Source organism: Corvus hawaiiensis, chromosome 8 (assembly GCF_020740725.1).
Source record: "Corvus hawaiiensis isolate bCorHaw1 chromosome 8, bCorHaw1.pri.cur, whole genome shotgun sequence".
NCBI classification, from domain to species: Eukaryota; Metazoa; Chordata; class Aves; order Passeriformes; family Corvidae; genus Corvus; species Corvus hawaiiensis.
In genome coordinates this window covers 38,421,818-38,439,942 of record NC_063220.1, presented here as the reverse complement: position 1 = coordinate 38,439,942, position 18,125 = coordinate 38,421,818, and the positions used below count along the sequence as shown (strand labels likewise).

Below are 18,125 nucleotides of genomic sequence, written 5' to 3'. Positions count from 1 at the left end.
GTTCAAGACAGGGAATTTGTTTTATGACTTTAATCTGCCTTTTATTTGACCGAGTCTCAGAACTGGCTCTTAATATCTTTGCTGTTCCTTTCTTACATTCATCTGGGCTGTGCCAAAATGATCTCACGTATTCACTTGTGTAACGAGGGCTTTTCATCTGAGCCTCCACAGATGACAATGAACTCTCAAACCTCTGGTATCACATTACTGAGTGTGGTTTGGAAGACACTCTTGCCCTTGTTTTTATGGTCGTGCTGGTGGTGAACAACCCCCTAATCAAGTACCCAGGGCACAAAATTAATTTCATGTGCTTCCACAGGCAGCAGTAAGAGAAATTGTTCTTGCTTTGCTTTAACTTTTTTGTTGTAAGAATAAAAGAAAAGGGCCACCCTGTGTTGGAGGAGCAGCCAGCCTTGTTTTGGAGGCTGCGAGGGAAGGACAGGGTTTCTTTCCTCTTGTTCTTGGGCTTCTAAGCGTGTCCACAATTACGGGGGAGTTAGATTAATGAGGAGACAGAGCTGGGTGGTGTGTGCTTTGAGGAGCCGTGTGAAGGGTGGGCAAGGCAGGAGCTTTCAAAAAGGAAAATTAGAAAGGGAGGAAAAAAAAAATTCAGGGCTTTGAGGCTGACTTTTAGACATTTGGGGAGTTTGCTGAATGATTACTGCAGATGGAGGAATGTCTCTGGAGCTCCTGTCAAACAGTGATTCCACAGAGGAAGAGTTTGGGTTTCATTTTTAAAGCATTTGCTTTTGCAAAATAAACTCCCAAGCAAACCTTGCCCTGTGGCTAAATAGAAAACTCACTGTTACACTGCACTGGTTTGCTCTCTGACTACTGAACATGACCTTGCAGGAATCCAGTAGTTCCTGAATGGGTTCTTTTCCCTAGGAAGTAAATAAACTAGAATAAGGAAGGTAAATCTTAAATGTGACAGTTGAATATTGGTTTTCTCCCTGTGTTGTTTAAATAACCCGAACATTAAGGAGGTATCCGGACAAGGTGGAGCTGTAGATGATACATCAAGTAGGTAAAACCTAATAAATATTAGGAAAGGAAGGTGGCATATTGAGCACTAAGCAGGATAATCAGAAGGGGAGTGGGAGATTGGGTCTGGGGTTGGGGGCCAGGAGGGAGAGTGATGGGGAGAGATCCATCCTGGTCTGGTCTGGCTCACTGGACTCCAAACTGATCAGTGAGAGCTTGGGAAACAAGAAGCCCCGAGGGCTCTGTGTCATTGTGCTCAGCCAGGCTTTGGGAGTGCTTTCCCCAAACTCATGGTTTCAGTTGTCTTTGCAGCTTGACGTGAAGCTCCCTCCAGCTGAGTTCTGTGAAATGGGGAGGGAGAGGAGGGGAGAGGGCTGGGGCTTCATTTCACGTTACTCGCAGGCAGCTGTTTGCACATTGCTCAGAAAACGAGTCTGTCACCGTATCTTATTTACGAGCCATTTCTCACTCCAGCACTGTCTGTTCTCATCGGTTGCCGTGTTTCTGTGAAAATTTATTTTTAAAACGACTAATAAAATAGCTTTTAGCTGCTTCAGAAAGCCAGCCTTCTGTTAAAGGCAATGAGCGCTGAGGGGCCTTGAGGAAACTCCTTGGTTTCTGTTGCTTCAGCTGCTCCTCGTGTTTTGGGGCAGAGGTAGAAAGATGAGCAAATTCTGATGGAATTTCCCCTGGATCCTTCGAATGTCATGGAAAACAAAGACATGGCTCCCCTGACCAAAAAGGTTTTTGCTTTTGGACTTGGAAAACAAGTGGAGGAAGGAGAAAAAGAGCTTTTCCATTGCCAGTAACTGCAGTTTCCAAGCAAATGGGGTCCGTTGTCCAGGCACACTAATTCTGCCTTTGTTAACAGGTACTGAAGGGAGCTGGGCATTAAAAGAATAAATTGGTGTTGTTTGCACAGTTGGACTGTTGCTGTGTCTGGATTTAATCCTCCTGGCAGGAGGGCTAAATAACGTTGGCTGAAGCCACAGTAATTAGCCTTTTGCCAGGGCTCTCATAGCAGACCTGCAGCTCCTTCTCCCATCAGAGCAGGTAACTCTCACTTAGATCCACCTCAATGATGTTTTTTCTGTCTTGTGTGTAGGGAATGAATCCCAAGCCATCTAACTCTGGAAATTATGTTGTGGCCAGGTATTGAGCTCTGTGCGTGTCCCCGTGACGGAGGGACATGCTCTCCCACACTGGGATCTCCAGGGTCTCTTTGGACCATGACCGTTCTGAGTATTTATTCCTGGCTGACAGGAAGGTCTTCAGCCCTATCCCTGCCACGAGTGAGATCTGTTACCTCGCCAGTGGTGGTTTAATCCTGCTCTGCCCTCTGCCTCAGGGCTCATTTCTACAAGAAAAGGTTGCTTTGAGTTTATAGGACTATTTTTGTTCATAGTCCTGTTCATGTTAATTTTATCTTCGGCCTTTCAGGACCCTACATGGGTCCATCCCACCCACACTATTTGGTGCAGGGATGTCTCCTTGCCTTTCTGCCAGCCCAGTCACTGCTGGGTGGTATTTCCAGCAGTATCTGAGCAGCATCTTCCCAGGAATATCCCAGCTTCCAAACACAAGCCTGGTTGCTTCCTGGCAGAGGGAGCGCTCTCTGGCTTGGCATCCCACTTGTGCCATGCTGAAGGACAGACGGACAGAAATGGGAATGATTGTTCACAATTGGTAGTTTGGGATGTTCCCTAGTGATCTGAAAACTGGGATTAGGGCATGGGAGGCTCTGTCAGCCTGCATCCTTCACCTGGTCTTCCTCTGTTCATCTCTTCATCCCTTGGGTGTGGGTGGTATGATGGGATGGGGATTCAGGGATGGGGCAGCCACAGCTTCTCTGGGCAACCTGTGCCAGAGCTTCACCGCCCTCACAGGGAAGAATTTCTCCCAATATCCCAAGATTATGCACTTGTGTTACTTCAGAGTTAATGCTGATCCTTCTTTGTGAGAAGAAATAACCCATTTTTCCTTTAGAACTGATGATGTTGTGGCCCAGTCTCTATACTGTGGGCTCAGTTTTTTAGCTGCCTGTTACTTACATTTCTGGATTGATTAACATTAAAAAACCACCAACTTGGTGTGATTTGGATTCATTTTCTGAAATAGTGGCATAATTTGAAAGGAAAATATCTGCAACATTAAGTTTAATGGGTTTTTTTCCCTATATTTACTGCAGCTGAGGCTCAGCCATCTGTATTCTATGGATAGCTGTCTCTGCTTCAGGAGGACTGCGTTAATTTGGGATTGATTCAGGCTGCTGTGGCCTTTGCACATCTATTTTTCTTAATTTCAGGATAAATGGGAAAGAAGCAACCAGAGGATATTTAACTCCAAATGACTGATTTTTCCCAGCTGAATTCTTGATCTTTCTTCCCACACTGGAATTTCTTGGGGAGTTATTAAGCCTTGGGAGTCCATGAGCTGCTTTGTGTTTAAATTCCCACCAAAAGATGAGATATTCCAGTGTTTCCAAAGGGGTAGCCAAAAGTTTTACTTCCTCTAAGTAACATCACCAAAAAATCACCCTGCTTTGGCAAAGAAATTCCCAGCTCTGAGAGAACGAAGCAGCAGGTATTCTCCAAAAGCGTGTTAAAACTGTACTTTCCTAGAATGCAGTTCCTCTGCTGGAGATCAGAGGGGAAGATGTGCTGAGAGGTGTCTCCAAGGGTGGAATGTAGAGATTTTAGGAAAGAGAAGATCACAACTGAGCACAAAATGAGGGAAATGTGGCCTCTCTCACCAGCGAGCTTTTAATGTCTTTCAGAGTGCGTTGCTTCTGCTGAGAGTACAGGGCAGTAAAGAGCAATTGAGTGCTGCAAATTGGTCCATTGAATAATTGAAAATAGTTTAAAATGGCATAATTGGCTTAAAGATGCCTGATCAACTGGTCTCATCCCTCAGAGCTTCCCGGGGGCTTTACCCTGATGGATCCGAGTGGGTTTTTTCCATGTGGTCAGTGCTGCTGCTTGCTATCTGTTGTGTGGTGGAGGTCACTTATCCCTCTAACATTCCTGTGTTTGGCTTCTGCTTTTCTTGCTCTCTTTCTGTCCCCAAATATTTGATTGGAACAAATGAATCAAAAAAAATGTTAATTGCCCTTTGCACTAATTCATGGGTTAGTTGAAAAACCAACTTAGCGTGGAGAGCTGGTGGGATTATGGATCCAAAGGATCACTTCAACCTGATCTTTCCATATATCTCCAAGCTAGGAATTCACTGATAGTGGTGTGGGCTCCAGTACCATGTTTTCACTCATGTTGGCCTAATGGAAGGTGTCCCTGTCCATGGCAGGGGTTGGAAATAGGTGATTTCTGAGGTCCCTGTGAACCCAAACCATTCCATGCTTCCATGTTAATGATTTGGAGGATTCTCGTGAAGGTCTAAAGATAGAAATAAAGCTAAAAAAGAAGCTGCAGTTGCCCTGACCAGTTTCTGCCTTGTTGCTCAAGGGATATCAGTCGCAATGAAATAGTCTTGATTTTTAATAATGTCAGAAAGGATGGTGAGGAGACAGCTCACACAATCAGAGAGAGCTGAGAATGCAGCAGAGCACTTGGGGAAGATCCACAGGTGGTTTTCCCCCATCAGGACAGGCATCATGCCATATGAATACCAAACAGCCCTTTAAATGGCTTTGGAAACCACTGCAGGAGGAATGTTGGGTTTGCTTGGAGGCATCTTAATTAAGGAGGCAGCGGGGAAATTTAGAGACGCTGCAGTTGGGAATGGTAAAATTGGGGGGCAAAACAAAAGAGCGAGAGAAAGGCTGCATTTAGCTGGGCAGTCTGGTGTCTGCTGCTTTTATGGCCTGTAAGTTTGAAGGATATAAGTGCAGGAAGAGGAAGGGAAATGGAGGCTGTGCAGGCTGATGTAATGGGCAAGGTGGGCACAGTGAGACTGGCTGCTGTCGGGGCAACTCTTCCCACATAAATCCTGGTCAGCCGAGGGGAAAGGCAGAAATCATCTCACCCAGGCCCCATAAATCCAGTCCTGGACATCAGGGATGTAAATCTCTAATGACCATTCCTTCCTGAGCAGGAGTGGGATGAGCTAATTGTCTTCAGTGCCCTCTGGTTCCCCTGGCTCAGGGTCACGCTGTTTGGATTGAAGTGTCATTACAGGTAATTGGAGCTGGATATGTAGATCAAAGGGAGAAACCAGCCATGGCATTTATTAGCTGAAGGAATGAAGTAATTGAATTTGCCAATTTAAAGCCACCCTTCCCTGTCCTTAGAAAATCTGACCCTGCAGATTTTCGATGCTGAACTGCTCATTTTAATTTTGGAGGTGGTGTTCTCCTCTGGGGCTTTGATACACTGCTCCTGGAAATGTGTATTTAGAGATGGAAAAGGAGAGAAATGGCCCTTGTGAGGGACAAGTGAGTATTTGGCTCTGTTCACCATGTGTCTGTAGAAATGGGATGTGGTATTATATATTTCCTTTAAAAAAGGAGGGAAAAAACCCTGAACCTGTGACAGTTTTTCACAAGGAGTAACAGATTTTCCAGTCTTTAAGTAAATATCATGTACCCTGGCAGAGACAATGGGGTAAGAAAGATGTGTTGTCTGCTCTTTATCTAGAACCTTGTAACTAAATGAGAGTTTTGTCTGTTCCTCCTCTTCTTCCTAGAGGAAACATCTTTCCACGAAGTGCCAGATTTTGGGGCTAATAATAAGAAATTTCCTCCAGGCTTTCGTGCAGCACTTGCAATTAAGGAGAATAAAATTGCACGTGTTACTGAAATATTAAGGGGGGAGTTGGAAGCTTGTTGCTCTTCAAGAAAATGGTAAATTAATCACTGGAGATGCTGGATGGAACAGAGGAGGCTTAATCCCTTAAATTAGATGTATCATTGGGGAGATTATGAAAGTAGTGCTGGGGACTGGCTGTCCCCAGGTCAGTTAACGCTGAGTTAACAAGGGACAGCGAGTGAAGGTCTCCCCATCCCAGCAGGCAGGAGGGAGGGGCTGTGTGGAGGCACAGCAGGGATGTGGGTGGAAGGGGGGATGACCCACCACGTGCTGCTGGCCGTGCCTGTGGTCACAGGAGACACTGCTCCTGCACGTGGTGTCTGGAATTCCAAGCCCGCGTAAGTGGCAGGGGGAAATTGGAAGTGCGGGGATGATAAAAGCAGGACCACGTGTGCTGTGTATATCAGGCAGGCAGTGACAGGCTGTCCCTGCATCAGCCCCAATGCCCTTATTCATCTATTTTGGGCACAAAGTGTTTGGGAAAAGGGGTCTCATTGACCTGTCTGCTGAATCCTTTCCAGATAAAGTGCTAATAGTTATTACAGCAAGGGGAAAACACAGTGTAGAAGTTTTGAACTGGAGCTGTGACTAACATCCAAAATCCAGTTCAGTTAATTCCATATTAATTTCCTTTTGTCTGAGTGACTCCTCTTTGTCTCCCCCCTCCCGCCCCCATTTGGGAAGCGCCTTCCCACAGACTCATTACTCTTTGAGCATCCACAAGAAATATTAGAAGTTGATTGCACAGATGAGGTTACAGAGGGCTGAACCTCACCAGTGATCCACACTGGATTTGGGTGGGAAATGAAAAAAGGAGCTACATTTTAACTGATCATTTAGGACGACAGCCTTCACATTAGTTATAGCCCAGAGGATTCCCTAGAAATCCCAGCAAACACCATAATTCCTGTAGGAGGTGTGTATTTAAAAGTAGCAGAGCATGATAAATCCTCCTATATTAACTTAATTTGGGAAAAAATTGTGGCACTGCATTGTAGCTTCAAACGGTCATGGGTTACAGAGCCCAAAATGGAAATGTACTGAAATTCTGTGGTGGGATGCAGGGAAAAGAGCGTGGTTGGCTGAGAAGTGATGCTTTTGCAGAGTTCTGACTAAATAAACCGTGACAGCACAGACTAAATGCAATGGAAAATGAGGTACGGCAGCATCTCAGCTCGTGAGCTCCCGCCCACGCCTTATCTCCGTGTCATGACTGGGCTGAGACAAGGGTGGTCATGATTTGTTTAAATTTGTACAGTGAGGCAAGAGCTGAGAGCTGCCCAAATTCCAGGTCTGCTCCTCACCCATGGGAAGCACAGAGAGTGCAGTGCCTGAGGAACATCCTCTGGCCAAACCGGTGTTCGACTGTATGGAACGGGCTGGAGCTCTTGCTGCAGCATCATTTTCTGTTAACTGTCATTAGAAATATCAGATGGCATCTTGCTTTCCAGCTTTTTCCACCTGTAAATAGAATAAATGTTCTAGAAATATCTCCTCCTCTCAACTCCTTGTTAGGTCTTACCAAGACCTTTGGTAAAAGGAGCACCGTGAAGCTCATAGCTAGAGGCTCCTAAGAGATGCATTTCCTTGCTAAAATTGCAAGAATTAGACAAATTACTTTTGGATAAAGTCATTCAGAACTTGTGCCTTTTTTTTAATTGAGCTTTTGTATCTTTGTTAACTGGTTTTTGTGTTTTGTTGTTGTTTCTTTTATATAGCTCCCCAGAGGAATTTTGAAATCGCCTTCAAGATGTTTGATCTGAACGGTGATGGCGAGGTGGACATGGAGGAGTTTGAGCAGGCAAGTTGAACAATCAGTGCTGTGGCATCGTAGCCATAAGCACAGCATTCCTCTGTGATGTTACTGCCTTTTATGTTAGTGCTTAGTGCTGGTTTACACCTTTCCCTTCTGTGTTCTGCTGTGTTGCTTCAGTGCCTGCTGTTTGTTTCTTTAAACTGAGTATTTCAAGACAAAGTTTTTCATTCAACCAGAGCAACCATCAGTACAAACTCAGGTTTCCTGTGATTTTGTCACCAATGTTCAAGGCCAGGCTGGGTGGGGCTTGGAGCAACCTGGTCTAGTGGAAGGTGTCTCTGCCTATGGCAGGGGGTGGAACTGGATGAGCTTTAAGGTCCCTTCCAACCCAGACCGTTCTATGATTCTGTAACATTCCCTTACAAAAAGTCACCTTCAAAGTAGGCAAAGAACTTTTTTTCACTCTACTGATATAGTGGGATTTTGAGCCTACTTCCTTCACAGCTTCTACTGCATTCCTTAATTTTATTTGTCTTCAGAGAATAGCCAAGGTAAGTCTGCTTCAGAGGAGAATTTATCCACTTATTCTAGTGTAATCCAAAAACGTGTTATTGAGAGCATATTTTCATTAGTCCTCTACTTCTTACAAGGCTTCATCAACAGGAACTTTGCTGAGGGTTTTTTAATGAGTTCAGCCTTCATGTCTGATACTGGTGAGCTCCTCCTATAAGCTGTGATTTGTGGTTGTGTCTGACTGAGAATAGATTGAAGGCTCGAGCTGTCAGTGGGGAAAAGATTTGCCCTCCCCAGGCAGAAGAGTGTGATTTTTCTTGTCTATTTCTAGCCTTAAGATATTGGGAACTTATAAACATCCTGAAATCACATCCTGAATCACCTGTGTGTGCTATTCATAAAAGGAAATTTAAATGCACTTACAAAGTGATACCTGAGAACAAAGCAGCCCTGGAGAATCGAGGGACAGATTCTTACTCATCAGTTGGCTCAATGAGTAATTAACTGCAGAAGAGTCTCTGCAAGGTCGTGCTTGGGGCACTTGCTATAAGTGGCAAGTGCCACTTGCTATATATTGGCAAAGGAGGTCTGTTGAATTACCCTCCCCTTCTAATCTTTTGCTGTCATCCTCCTTAAATTATTATCTGTATGTATGATGTCATCATCACGAGCTTGCTCCAGAGCCATGGAATATATCTGGGTAAGTACAGGGTTTTAGATGCACACTTTGGACTATGAGGAGACTGGAGTGTGTTTATCTGCAGTCTGGTATCACTTCACTTGACAGCTTGAAATGTAAACGTGGGGTTTTGTTCATTTTCCTTCCTTTCCTTCCTTTCCCCAAGTAAAAATTGCTGTTCTTCCTTCTATCTGCATAGCGCATGGAGATAGCACTCCACTGCAGCTATGTGATCATACTGAACAGTCCAAAAGGTGATTTATGGTAGTTGTAATGTTCTAGAATGAAATCAGTTATGGAGATAGATGAATTTAAGAAGAGCAGAGAATGATTAACCTCCTACTAAAAATGCAGTGACGCCAAGGTGCTAACACAGGTGTCATGTTTGGCTTTTTTATTAGAGCCGTGTAAAATGAAAAAGGAACATTTCTACAGGATGAATGTTTCCTAATCACTGTGAAGATGAAGGTACAAAATTGAATAAATGATTTGAAGTCATCCAGTAGGCCAGGGAAAGTTATACATGCATTAAGTCACTTAAAAGCCCTTAGGATGGGGACGGTATTTTTGTTAAGCTGGTTACATGCGTTAGTGCCTGTATAGAAAGGAATAAAGTTCCTGGTTAGCATCAGAATATTTGGGTGAAGGCTGATCTTCCAGAGCTTGGGAGTCACAGGATGAAGGAGATGTTTTGGAAAATGAGAAGATACCTGTGAAGATACTGAATTGCTGCAAGAACAAGCAGAGCTCCAGTGGGAGGCACATACATCCCGTTATGCACACATGTAACATTACAAACAATTGTTTAGATGAAAAATCCTCTTTTTCACTCCTTATGGAAATGCCTCAGGAGGAGCATGAAGGATGGCAGGGTTTGCAGCTCTGTCTTGTAAATCTTACCTGGCAGGAGCAGCTGGAACTGGCCCTCTCAGGGGATTATGCAGCAGTTTAAAAGAGCAACATCATTTTGGGGAGAATGGGTGGCATAAGAAGGGGAAGAAAAGGATTATCAGGGAAGCATCATTCCATCCCTGCTGGCTGTGAGCATGTGAGAATGAACTTCCTACCCCTCCCTCACACATGGTCTTTGGAGGCAGCCAACAGCAGGTCCCTCTTCTCACTGATATTTGAAAACCTCATCAGGAAAGAAAATTACTTCAGTAATTTAGCTAATATGTGACTAAGTTGGAGGCTTTAACTACCTAATTAAAAAATACTGAATTTATTCAGGCCTTACTGAAGACTTTCAGGTTTTTTATCCAGTTGGGGCAGGTGGTTAGTGCTTAGTCCTGAATAATGTGGTGCCTGCATCAGTATTGTCTTCAATTCTTCATCCCTTGGCATGTAAATTGTTAGTTTGCTCTTCTATTTTTAAATAAAAGCTGGCTGAAAAGTAGTGAACTTGCAGGCAGTGTTACTGGTGATTTCTCTTTGAGTCTTTAACTATTTTAATTGATTTTTTCCCCCTCATTTGGTACAAAAGATGAAACATCACAAACAGTCTGAAATAGGAACAAAAAACAGCGGAGCATCTCAGGGCTCCACATCCTTGTACAATTGATGAGGTGTGTGTGAGGGCAGCTCCTTGCAGTGGTGCCTGCCTTTCTGGGCATTAAAAGGATTACCCAAAACAGGGACTGGTTAAATCATTTTGGCTCCAGTGCCCCCAGGTGGATTTTCAATCTGTCTGACACTTGTTAGAGATGGGAGAGGAAGAGAGAGCCATAGGATTCCATATAAATAACACCCAGGAAAAGCTGCTCTGTGGAGCAGTCAGCAGTGTGGTAAACACTCGTGTAGGAACAGGGGCAGTTTTCCAAGCTGGACATAAATTGCCTTGCTTCAGACAGTTTATAAATATTTGTCTCCAAAATGTGCTGCATGCAGAGCTCACAGTTAACAGAGGAGCACAAAGCAAACTAAGGAGCTGCTGTTTACAGTGCAAATATAAGAGAATTCCTGGATGGTTTGGGTTGGAAGGGACCTTAAAGATCATCTCCTTCCAACCCCCTGCCATGGGGAAGGACACCTTCTACTATCCCAGGTGGCTCCAAGTTCTGTCCAGCTTGTCCTTGAACACTTCCAGGGATGGGGCAGCCGCAGCTGCTCTGGGCACCCTGTGCTGTGGCCTCACCACCCACACAGAGAAGAATTTCCTCTATATATCTAGTCTAAAGCTCCTTTCTTGCAGTGTGAAGCCATTACCCCTTGTAAATAGTCTCTCTCCATATTTCTTGCAGGCTCCCTTCTGGCACTGAATGCCACAATTAGGTCACCTCACACCCTTCCTCACATCATGGGGACCAAAAAGCCTCAAAACCTCTTTTCTGTACTTTTTTCCTCTTGATTTTCCTTGTGGCAGAAGAACAGCCAGCAGTCTCTGGCTCAGATGCAGGGTTTCCAGCAAGGTGAACCCAGCAGCAACAGCACAGCATTTTCCTCCAGAGCATCCCCTTTGGGGCTGTTCCAGCACTCACTCTCTCATTAGGAAAAAGTTGAACATGCTGAATACCTCAGTGAGGAGGTTCTGGCGTCCTTGTGACAGCTGGAGCTCTTGGCAGCTGCTTTTCTGCCTCCCTTCCAACTTTTGTCGGCAGGGGGAAGAGGCTGATGGCAAAGCAGCGGTGTTTGCTGGAGCTTTGGGAAGCCTCTGTTGTCAGGTGGCTTTTTTCCCCCCTCCTTTTTCAAACTTGTTGTCCTTAATATGAATCCTTTTGCTGCCTTGTTGGAAGAGATCAGTTACTACACAGAGAATAAGCCTGGCTTCTCATATCCCAGCAATAATCACTCAGATCGACTTGGATAGTTCAGTGAGGTATTTGAGGGTGGAGAGAGGAGATGACTGCATTTCGCTTGGCTGCCCCCTTCAATTTGCACAGAACACTTAAAATAACACATTCTTAGATTTTCAGGCTGTCACATCCTTCAAGGTCAACTTTTTGGCATCTTTTGTGGGGGAGGGAAGTTTTTTTGAAGAGACTTTTGTGCTGGGTGGGACAGCCCCAGGGATGGAGGAACTTCCAGCTGTGACAGAGAGCAGCAGGCAGCAAGGAGAGGGTGCCCTTGGGTTGGAAACCCCAGGATTTGTGCACAAGTGGGAAGGAAATGTGTTGTGAGCTAACTGGGGTTGGTGTGAGCTTACAGGGATGGGCTGTAAAGGAGTGGAAGCTCTAAAACATTCAAGGAGTTTTTTCTTCCCCACGATTGGTGCAGCTTTCTCACCTCCTGGGGTTTTGCTGGGAAGAAGCTGCTCTGCTGACCAGGGGTAGGATCAGCACTAGAATGTTTATCTGCAGACTGGGTGAATTGTTTCCCTAAACTCATTTTAAGCACTTGATTCTCTTCTTTCTTTAAAGTGGACTGAAGAAAACAAACCCTGGGTTGGCCAGAGATGTTGTGGACTCCTCATCCTTGGAGGTGTTCAAGGCCAGGCTGGACAGGGCTTGGAGCAACCTGGTCTAGTGGAAAGTGTCCCTGCCTATGGAAGGGTTTTGGAACCTAGACGGTCTTTAAGGTCACTTCCAGCCCGAATCATTCTTTGATTCTCTTAAGTTCAGCCAAATTTTTGAATTGTTGTGTCTTTTGAGAATTGTTTTAGGAGGAAAAGAAAGGAGGATGCCACAGCTGAGCATGGAGTACTTCCTCCTGGTACTTGGCTGGTATGGTTTTGATTGTGACGTTGCCCGTGTTGTTTTTAGGTGCAGAGCATCATCCGTTCCCAAACCAGCATGGGCATGCGCCACCGGGACCGCTCCACCACCGGCAACACCCTCAAAACCGGCTTCAACTCCGCCCTCACCACCTACTTCTTCGGGGCTGACCTGAAGGGCAAGCTGACCATCTCGCACTTCCTGGACTTCCAGCGCAAGCTGCAGCACGACATTCTGAAGCTCGAGGTTTGGGGTGGTTTTCTTGCACAGGGGAGGGCAGTGCAGCACTGGCTGTGCTGCAGGAGGGGGCTTCTGGAGGAGGAGCACGAGCCTGGGAAGGGTACAGGGGGAATTCCTCCAGCTGTGACTCACAGATCCAACCTCTTAAATTCATGATGAGCGTTTCAGTGCCTGGGGCACTCCCCAAGGAACATCTCCAGCTCTTGTGGAGTTGGAGCAGCCAGCACATCCCGGGTGTGTGTCCCTCTAGATGCCTGGCTGTTGCCTTGGCACTGCTGATGGAGATGGTTGAGATGATTGAAGGAAAAAACAACAGCAGTTGTGCGTGGCCTGTTGCAACCTTGCTGAGGAAGGTTTGTCTCGGTCCTAATCAGTGAGCTGTGCCCTGAAGAACCAGGATTTATAACATCCCCAAAACTCTTCATCTCTGCTTTTGTCCCCACCTTTTCTGTTTGCTTCATTGTTCTGAATGTTTCTGGTGGGTAAGTGTTCAAGCCTTGTTTGAATCCTGCTAAATAGGTGGTCTCCATTATGTGACATCTGTTGTTCAGTCCTGGATTAACATGTTTTATAAGAGATGTTGTTCATCTCTTCTGAATTTAGTCTCCTTTTTAATTTGCATTACCCTGAGTTTTAACAACAGCTCTCAGCCTCCTGCTCCTAGTCACATGACCTAAATTTAAGCATCACCCTTCAAAATTTGGCTCTTTTGTGTAACATCAGTACAAGGATAGCAACAGGGGACTTGTTGGTCTGTGTCTCAGCTCCCAAGTAGAGCTGATTCAGTTGGAAATGGTGCCCATCAGTGCATCAGGCTCCAGGGTTCAACCTGGCTTGAGCAAAGCCAGGCTTTTATTTGCATTGGAAATCGGGATTTGTGTACAAGATCCCCCCAACCTATTAAGAGAAGGGTATTCAGAGCTCTGTCGCTGCAGTCTGGTGTATTATTGCTCACATGCTCAGGTTGTGTGATCAGCATTTTATTAAGTTCTTATCAAGTCAGTCATTTCAATTTTAAACTGAATTTATTCCTTTTTTTATTTGGAGTTTACAAATCCAAGTAAGAAACTGACCCAAGGACTGCTTATTTTATTTTTGTGAAGGCAACTGCCCCGGTCACTGCCTTCATTTCATGGTCATTAAAGCAGGTGGTGTGGCCCTGCCTTTGCAGGGGGAATAGGCTGCTTGAAGACAATGTTCTTTGTGAACTGGGTCAGTTCCTCAGTGCCTCTGCAAATTGAAACGAGTAAAATACTTTTTAAGGTGAAGAAACATAAGCTGTAACTTGAATGTAAAGGTAAGAGTAACAGAGATAATTCTATCCTCTGGCTTTCCACTGCCATATTCACTCCAGGGGCGGGCACTGAAGTGTCCCTGACCCTGTGCTCCCTCCATGGGTCCCCACTTCCTTCATTAAGAAGCAATGGGTTTTTTTTTTTCCAGTTTCATGGTACTTACTCTTCTTTTCCTCCTGTGACAATTTAGTTTTTAATGATTTCAGTCAACTGTGTGTCTTCCTGGCTAATAGTAGTTGCTTTTCTAACAGGTTAGTTATTAACTGGGGGACAGTAAAAGATATTTATGTCTGGGTAAGTTATTGAATATCATAAAGGCATCGTTACTGACTCCCTGCCAGCACCCTTGAGCACAGCACCAGGCTGTGCTTGGCATTCCTGATACTCATTTCCACTGAAACATTGATGGGTCTGTTCTGCCAAACTTAACTTTTCCCTGAGTTCATGGTCCTAAAGCCCTGATTTTCGTGTTCGTAGCTCTCATTGATTTAGGCAAAACAGGCCTATTTCTGTCCTCAGCGTTGGCTTCTCTCCTCTTCAGCTTTTGTCTCTTTTGACATGATCTCCCACCTTTTCTCCTTGCTTCACATTTGATGTGTTTGTTCACAGTTAAGGAGCTTTTTGTAGGAGTGTCTGGTGGGTTTGTGTTGTTCCTTTCCCATGGAGTGCCCTAATGAACTCAGCTGCTTAAAAAATGTGCTAATTGGTGAGGAGATGTCTCTTGAGAAGAGAAGGTTTACCCTGACCCATGTGAATCAGGAAGACGTGAGAAGTGGTGCTCAGCTGAAACCTTGTTCCCTCATCTACTCGTCCTTTGCTGGCTCAGTAAAACCTGGAGCATGGTCTGAAGCTGGGATGTTGATTTGAAACCCAGTTTTTGTTCATGTTCAGAGCTCCAGGGAAGTCCTTGGGGAAATGCAGGTCTGAAAATCTCCTGGGGCAGCTGCAGCCCCTGAGTGACCCAGAGCCTCTGTTCTCAAACTGGGATGCTGGCTTTGTCTCTTCCAAAAGAAATCTACTTTAAGAAAAACCTTTTTTAAAAGCTGTTTTCCTTTCAGCCCAGGATCCAGGCATTTCTGCAGTTCATACACTTGAGAGCTGTTTTCTGCTGACTGAAGGGGGAACAATAGTTTCTGACTATCTGAACCCACTTTATCTTTCCTCTTACTGATTTTGGTTCTTTTTTTTTTTTTGGTCAAAATATCCATGCATATTTCTTGCTAAGATTCAGCAGAAACTCTCACAGAGGAATTAAATCAGGCAAAGCCCTGAGCATTTCAAGATTCCTAATGGCTGAAGTGCTGACAGCAGGTTTAAGTAACCATGGCCTGGTGTTTTCTTCTCTTCTGCTTGTTTTCTTTTTTGATGCAAGTATATTTTCAGTGATTTTATGGAGACTCAGCAGTCAACTCAGTTGCAGGAAGGAAAGGATGAGGAAAGTAACCACAACCAGAGGTAGAGGAGAAGCTTTTAATGCCTTATGACAACTCTTTGGGGTTTGGCTACTTGGAGGAAGCTGTGGTCAGTTTTTTGGGTTATGGGGTGGCCCTGCTTAGCTAAGGCTGAGCCCCAGGAACCAGCCCAGCAAAAGGTCCTCACCTTTTCCTTGCTGCATTCCCACTGCCTTGCCTTCATGCCTACAGCCAGAGTGGCTTATCTTGACAAACAGTGACAAGTTTGTCTGGCCAGGCTCTGCAGCTGTGTCCCCTTGGGACAGGTGGTGTCGGGCTCTTTTTTTGGTTTGGAGAGGAAGATCTCTGTGAGTCTGGAAGATGAATAGGACTTGACATCATCGTTTATGCAATTTCTGCTTGTTAGTGCCTGTCCCAGATATTCCTGTGTCCTTGGTGGACCAAAAGAGTCCCAGCCAGCCTGTGGGGCTCTTCCAGCCTAAATATTTTAGGATTCTGGAAGTGCCTTTAGAAGAGATGTGTGAGCCCTTTTGTTCTCCATGCCTTTGTCACCCCTGCAAGGCAACCCACAACCTGCTGATAGCACTGATTTAATCTCCATATTTTGTCATCTTACCCAAGGATTAAGGGTGCCCCAATGTCCCTCCCAAGAAAAATGTCTTCCAGGCAAAGTAAAATGGGATTCTGTAAGAATATGGCAAAGGTACATCACTGCTGTCATACGGAAAATTCCTTATTTTCTGTGTCTGTTCTGAGATGTGGGAGTAACTTCTTTATCCTGGAAGTTCCTGTTTTCATGGTCAATGCCAATACAGTTGCTGCCTGGTTTGGTTTTTATGAAGAAGGGGTGATGGATGCTTTTCCATCTGTACACACTTGATTAGGAAGTCCTGGATCCTTTGGGATCTCAGGCGTGTCTTAACAAATACTCTGCTTTCAGAAGGCATTTCTGATGCTGCTCAGTTGGGTTCTAGGGTAATCACTTGAGTCTGCAATTGCCATTCTCTTCTGAGTCCCGTTGTTGGGGTAGTTGGTGTCTGAGTAATCCTGTACCAGGTGTTAAAAATTGCTCTGTTGTTACCAGCTTACTCAAGATTTTTTGGGATTCTGCCTTGTTTTTATATGGGCTGGCAGAGCAATACAGGTTTTCAGTGATTTGTTAACATAGGCAACAAAGTTTGCAGTAATGAGTCACATTTCTTTGTTTCTGCTGCAGTCATTTAGGGGAAAAATGAGTAACTTAAATAAATTGTTTTGAGTAGCCTGAAAAATGAGGTCTGACAGTGTCAGACTAGCTGAGCTTTGTAAGGAAGGACCCAAAATGCTGACTTTTTAGAGGTCAATTTGCTATTGAACTTATACAAGACATTTTTATTTTTATTTTAAGTCACCTTTATGACAGTCTCTGTCATGATTAGCTGTGTTGTCTCTCAAAGTTGTCCTTTACCTGCTGATCCTCTCACTTCAGCCTCACCACTGACCTGGCCCCTGTGGGAACAATGATGGGGAATGTAACATTTTCTCTTCTTCCTTACAAATTCTGCCTTTTCAGCAGTCCTGTAATGGATTTTGTATACTTACATAGCTTTGTCAGTTCTACACCTAGTTCTGTACCTCCTGCTTTAGTCCCAGACTTGCTTTCTCTTCCTTCACATGATCCTTACATCTGAAAAGCCAAACCAGCACTGGTGGAATTGCCTCTTCAGTGGGGCAGTTAATGACAGACAGAAAAGTTGTTTGGGTTCTTTGTTAGTGATTTCCTGACCTGGCTGCAGGGGAAGGAGAGGAGGATGGGCCGATGGCTAAATACAGAAAGCCTGAAGCGTGCCTGTGAGTCCTCTGTTTATCCCAGAGGATGAGTGATGTGTCTGTGTCACTGTTGTCATGCCCTGACTAGATAAAACGTGTGTTGATAACCAATAACCTTTAAACAGCTCTGGAGGAAAAGAGGATCTGGATATGGAGGATTTTGCCCTCCAGAAGTACTTGCTGAAGTCAGAGATGGACAAAGCCACGATGCATTTGGTGCCAAGGAGAGGGGAGTTACCAGGAGACCCCACAGACCTGCATATTCCTTCTTCTGCATTTCATGTGTTAGAAGTTTAGGGAACAGAAATGAGGCTGATGTCCCTGCCTTTGGTGGATAGCCATAGAAGTGTGGTGGGTGACAGAATTTTCTGACATGTCCAGTTAAAAGTGGGATCATTCAACTGGTGTGAATAGTTTCATATCAGGGAACTCTGTAGTTAGTTAAGGAGGCACAGTCCAGCATATACATATGTAATCTGGGAATTTCTAGGCAGGCAGTGGAAGTGATCTGGACAGCTCATCCTGGTTTTGATGGCATTCAGAGCTGGCAGCCTGCTTTTGTCTTGGCATGTGAGTGGAGAGGGTCACGTGAAGCTTTCAGGTTGACTGCCCTATCTCAGGTTTGGGGAAAAGCTGGCATTCAGTTCTTGTCCAGTGTCAGCCAAAGACTTGGGAAGAATTCAGAGTGGAGCATTATTACGGAAAAAAAAATCTGAGAATAGGGATAAGTTATGAGGCCATGGTGTGTGCAGCTTAAAGGAAAGACAGAAGGGAGATGTAACTGTCTCAGGAAACACGAGGAGTCACCATAAAGGAGTCTGAGACAAGTTATTTTCATCAATCAGGAACAGCAGAGCAGGTAATGAAATGCCTAAGTGTGCACCAGGGAAAGTTTAGCTGAAATCCAAGGCAGGTTGAATTCCAGTCCCTTCTTCCATTAAGCAGGGGGAGTGCTGGTGGGTGGGGGTTCGCTGTCACGGGTGAGTTACCGAAAGCTGGGCTTCTGGCCTCAGTCAGAAGATGC

General features: G+C 44.9%; 1 protein-coding gene across 7 annotated transcripts in view; it reads left to right on the top strand.

The window, feature by feature from the left end:
• MICU1 (mitochondrial calcium uptake 1) overlaps nt 1-18,125 on the top strand; it is an 84,355-nt gene that overhangs the window by 46,578 nt on the left and 19,652 nt on the right. For all 7 annotated transcript variants that reach the window (XM_048311345.1, XM_048311344.1, XM_048311343.1 and 4 more), the window contains 2 exons: nt 7,466-7,548; nt 12,394-12,591. In XM_048311345.1, coding sequence (XP_048167302.1) covers nt 7,466-7,548; nt 12,394-12,591 — 281 coding nt within the window. The remainder of the gene's footprint in view (nt 1-7,465; nt 7,549-12,393; nt 12,592-18,125) is intronic.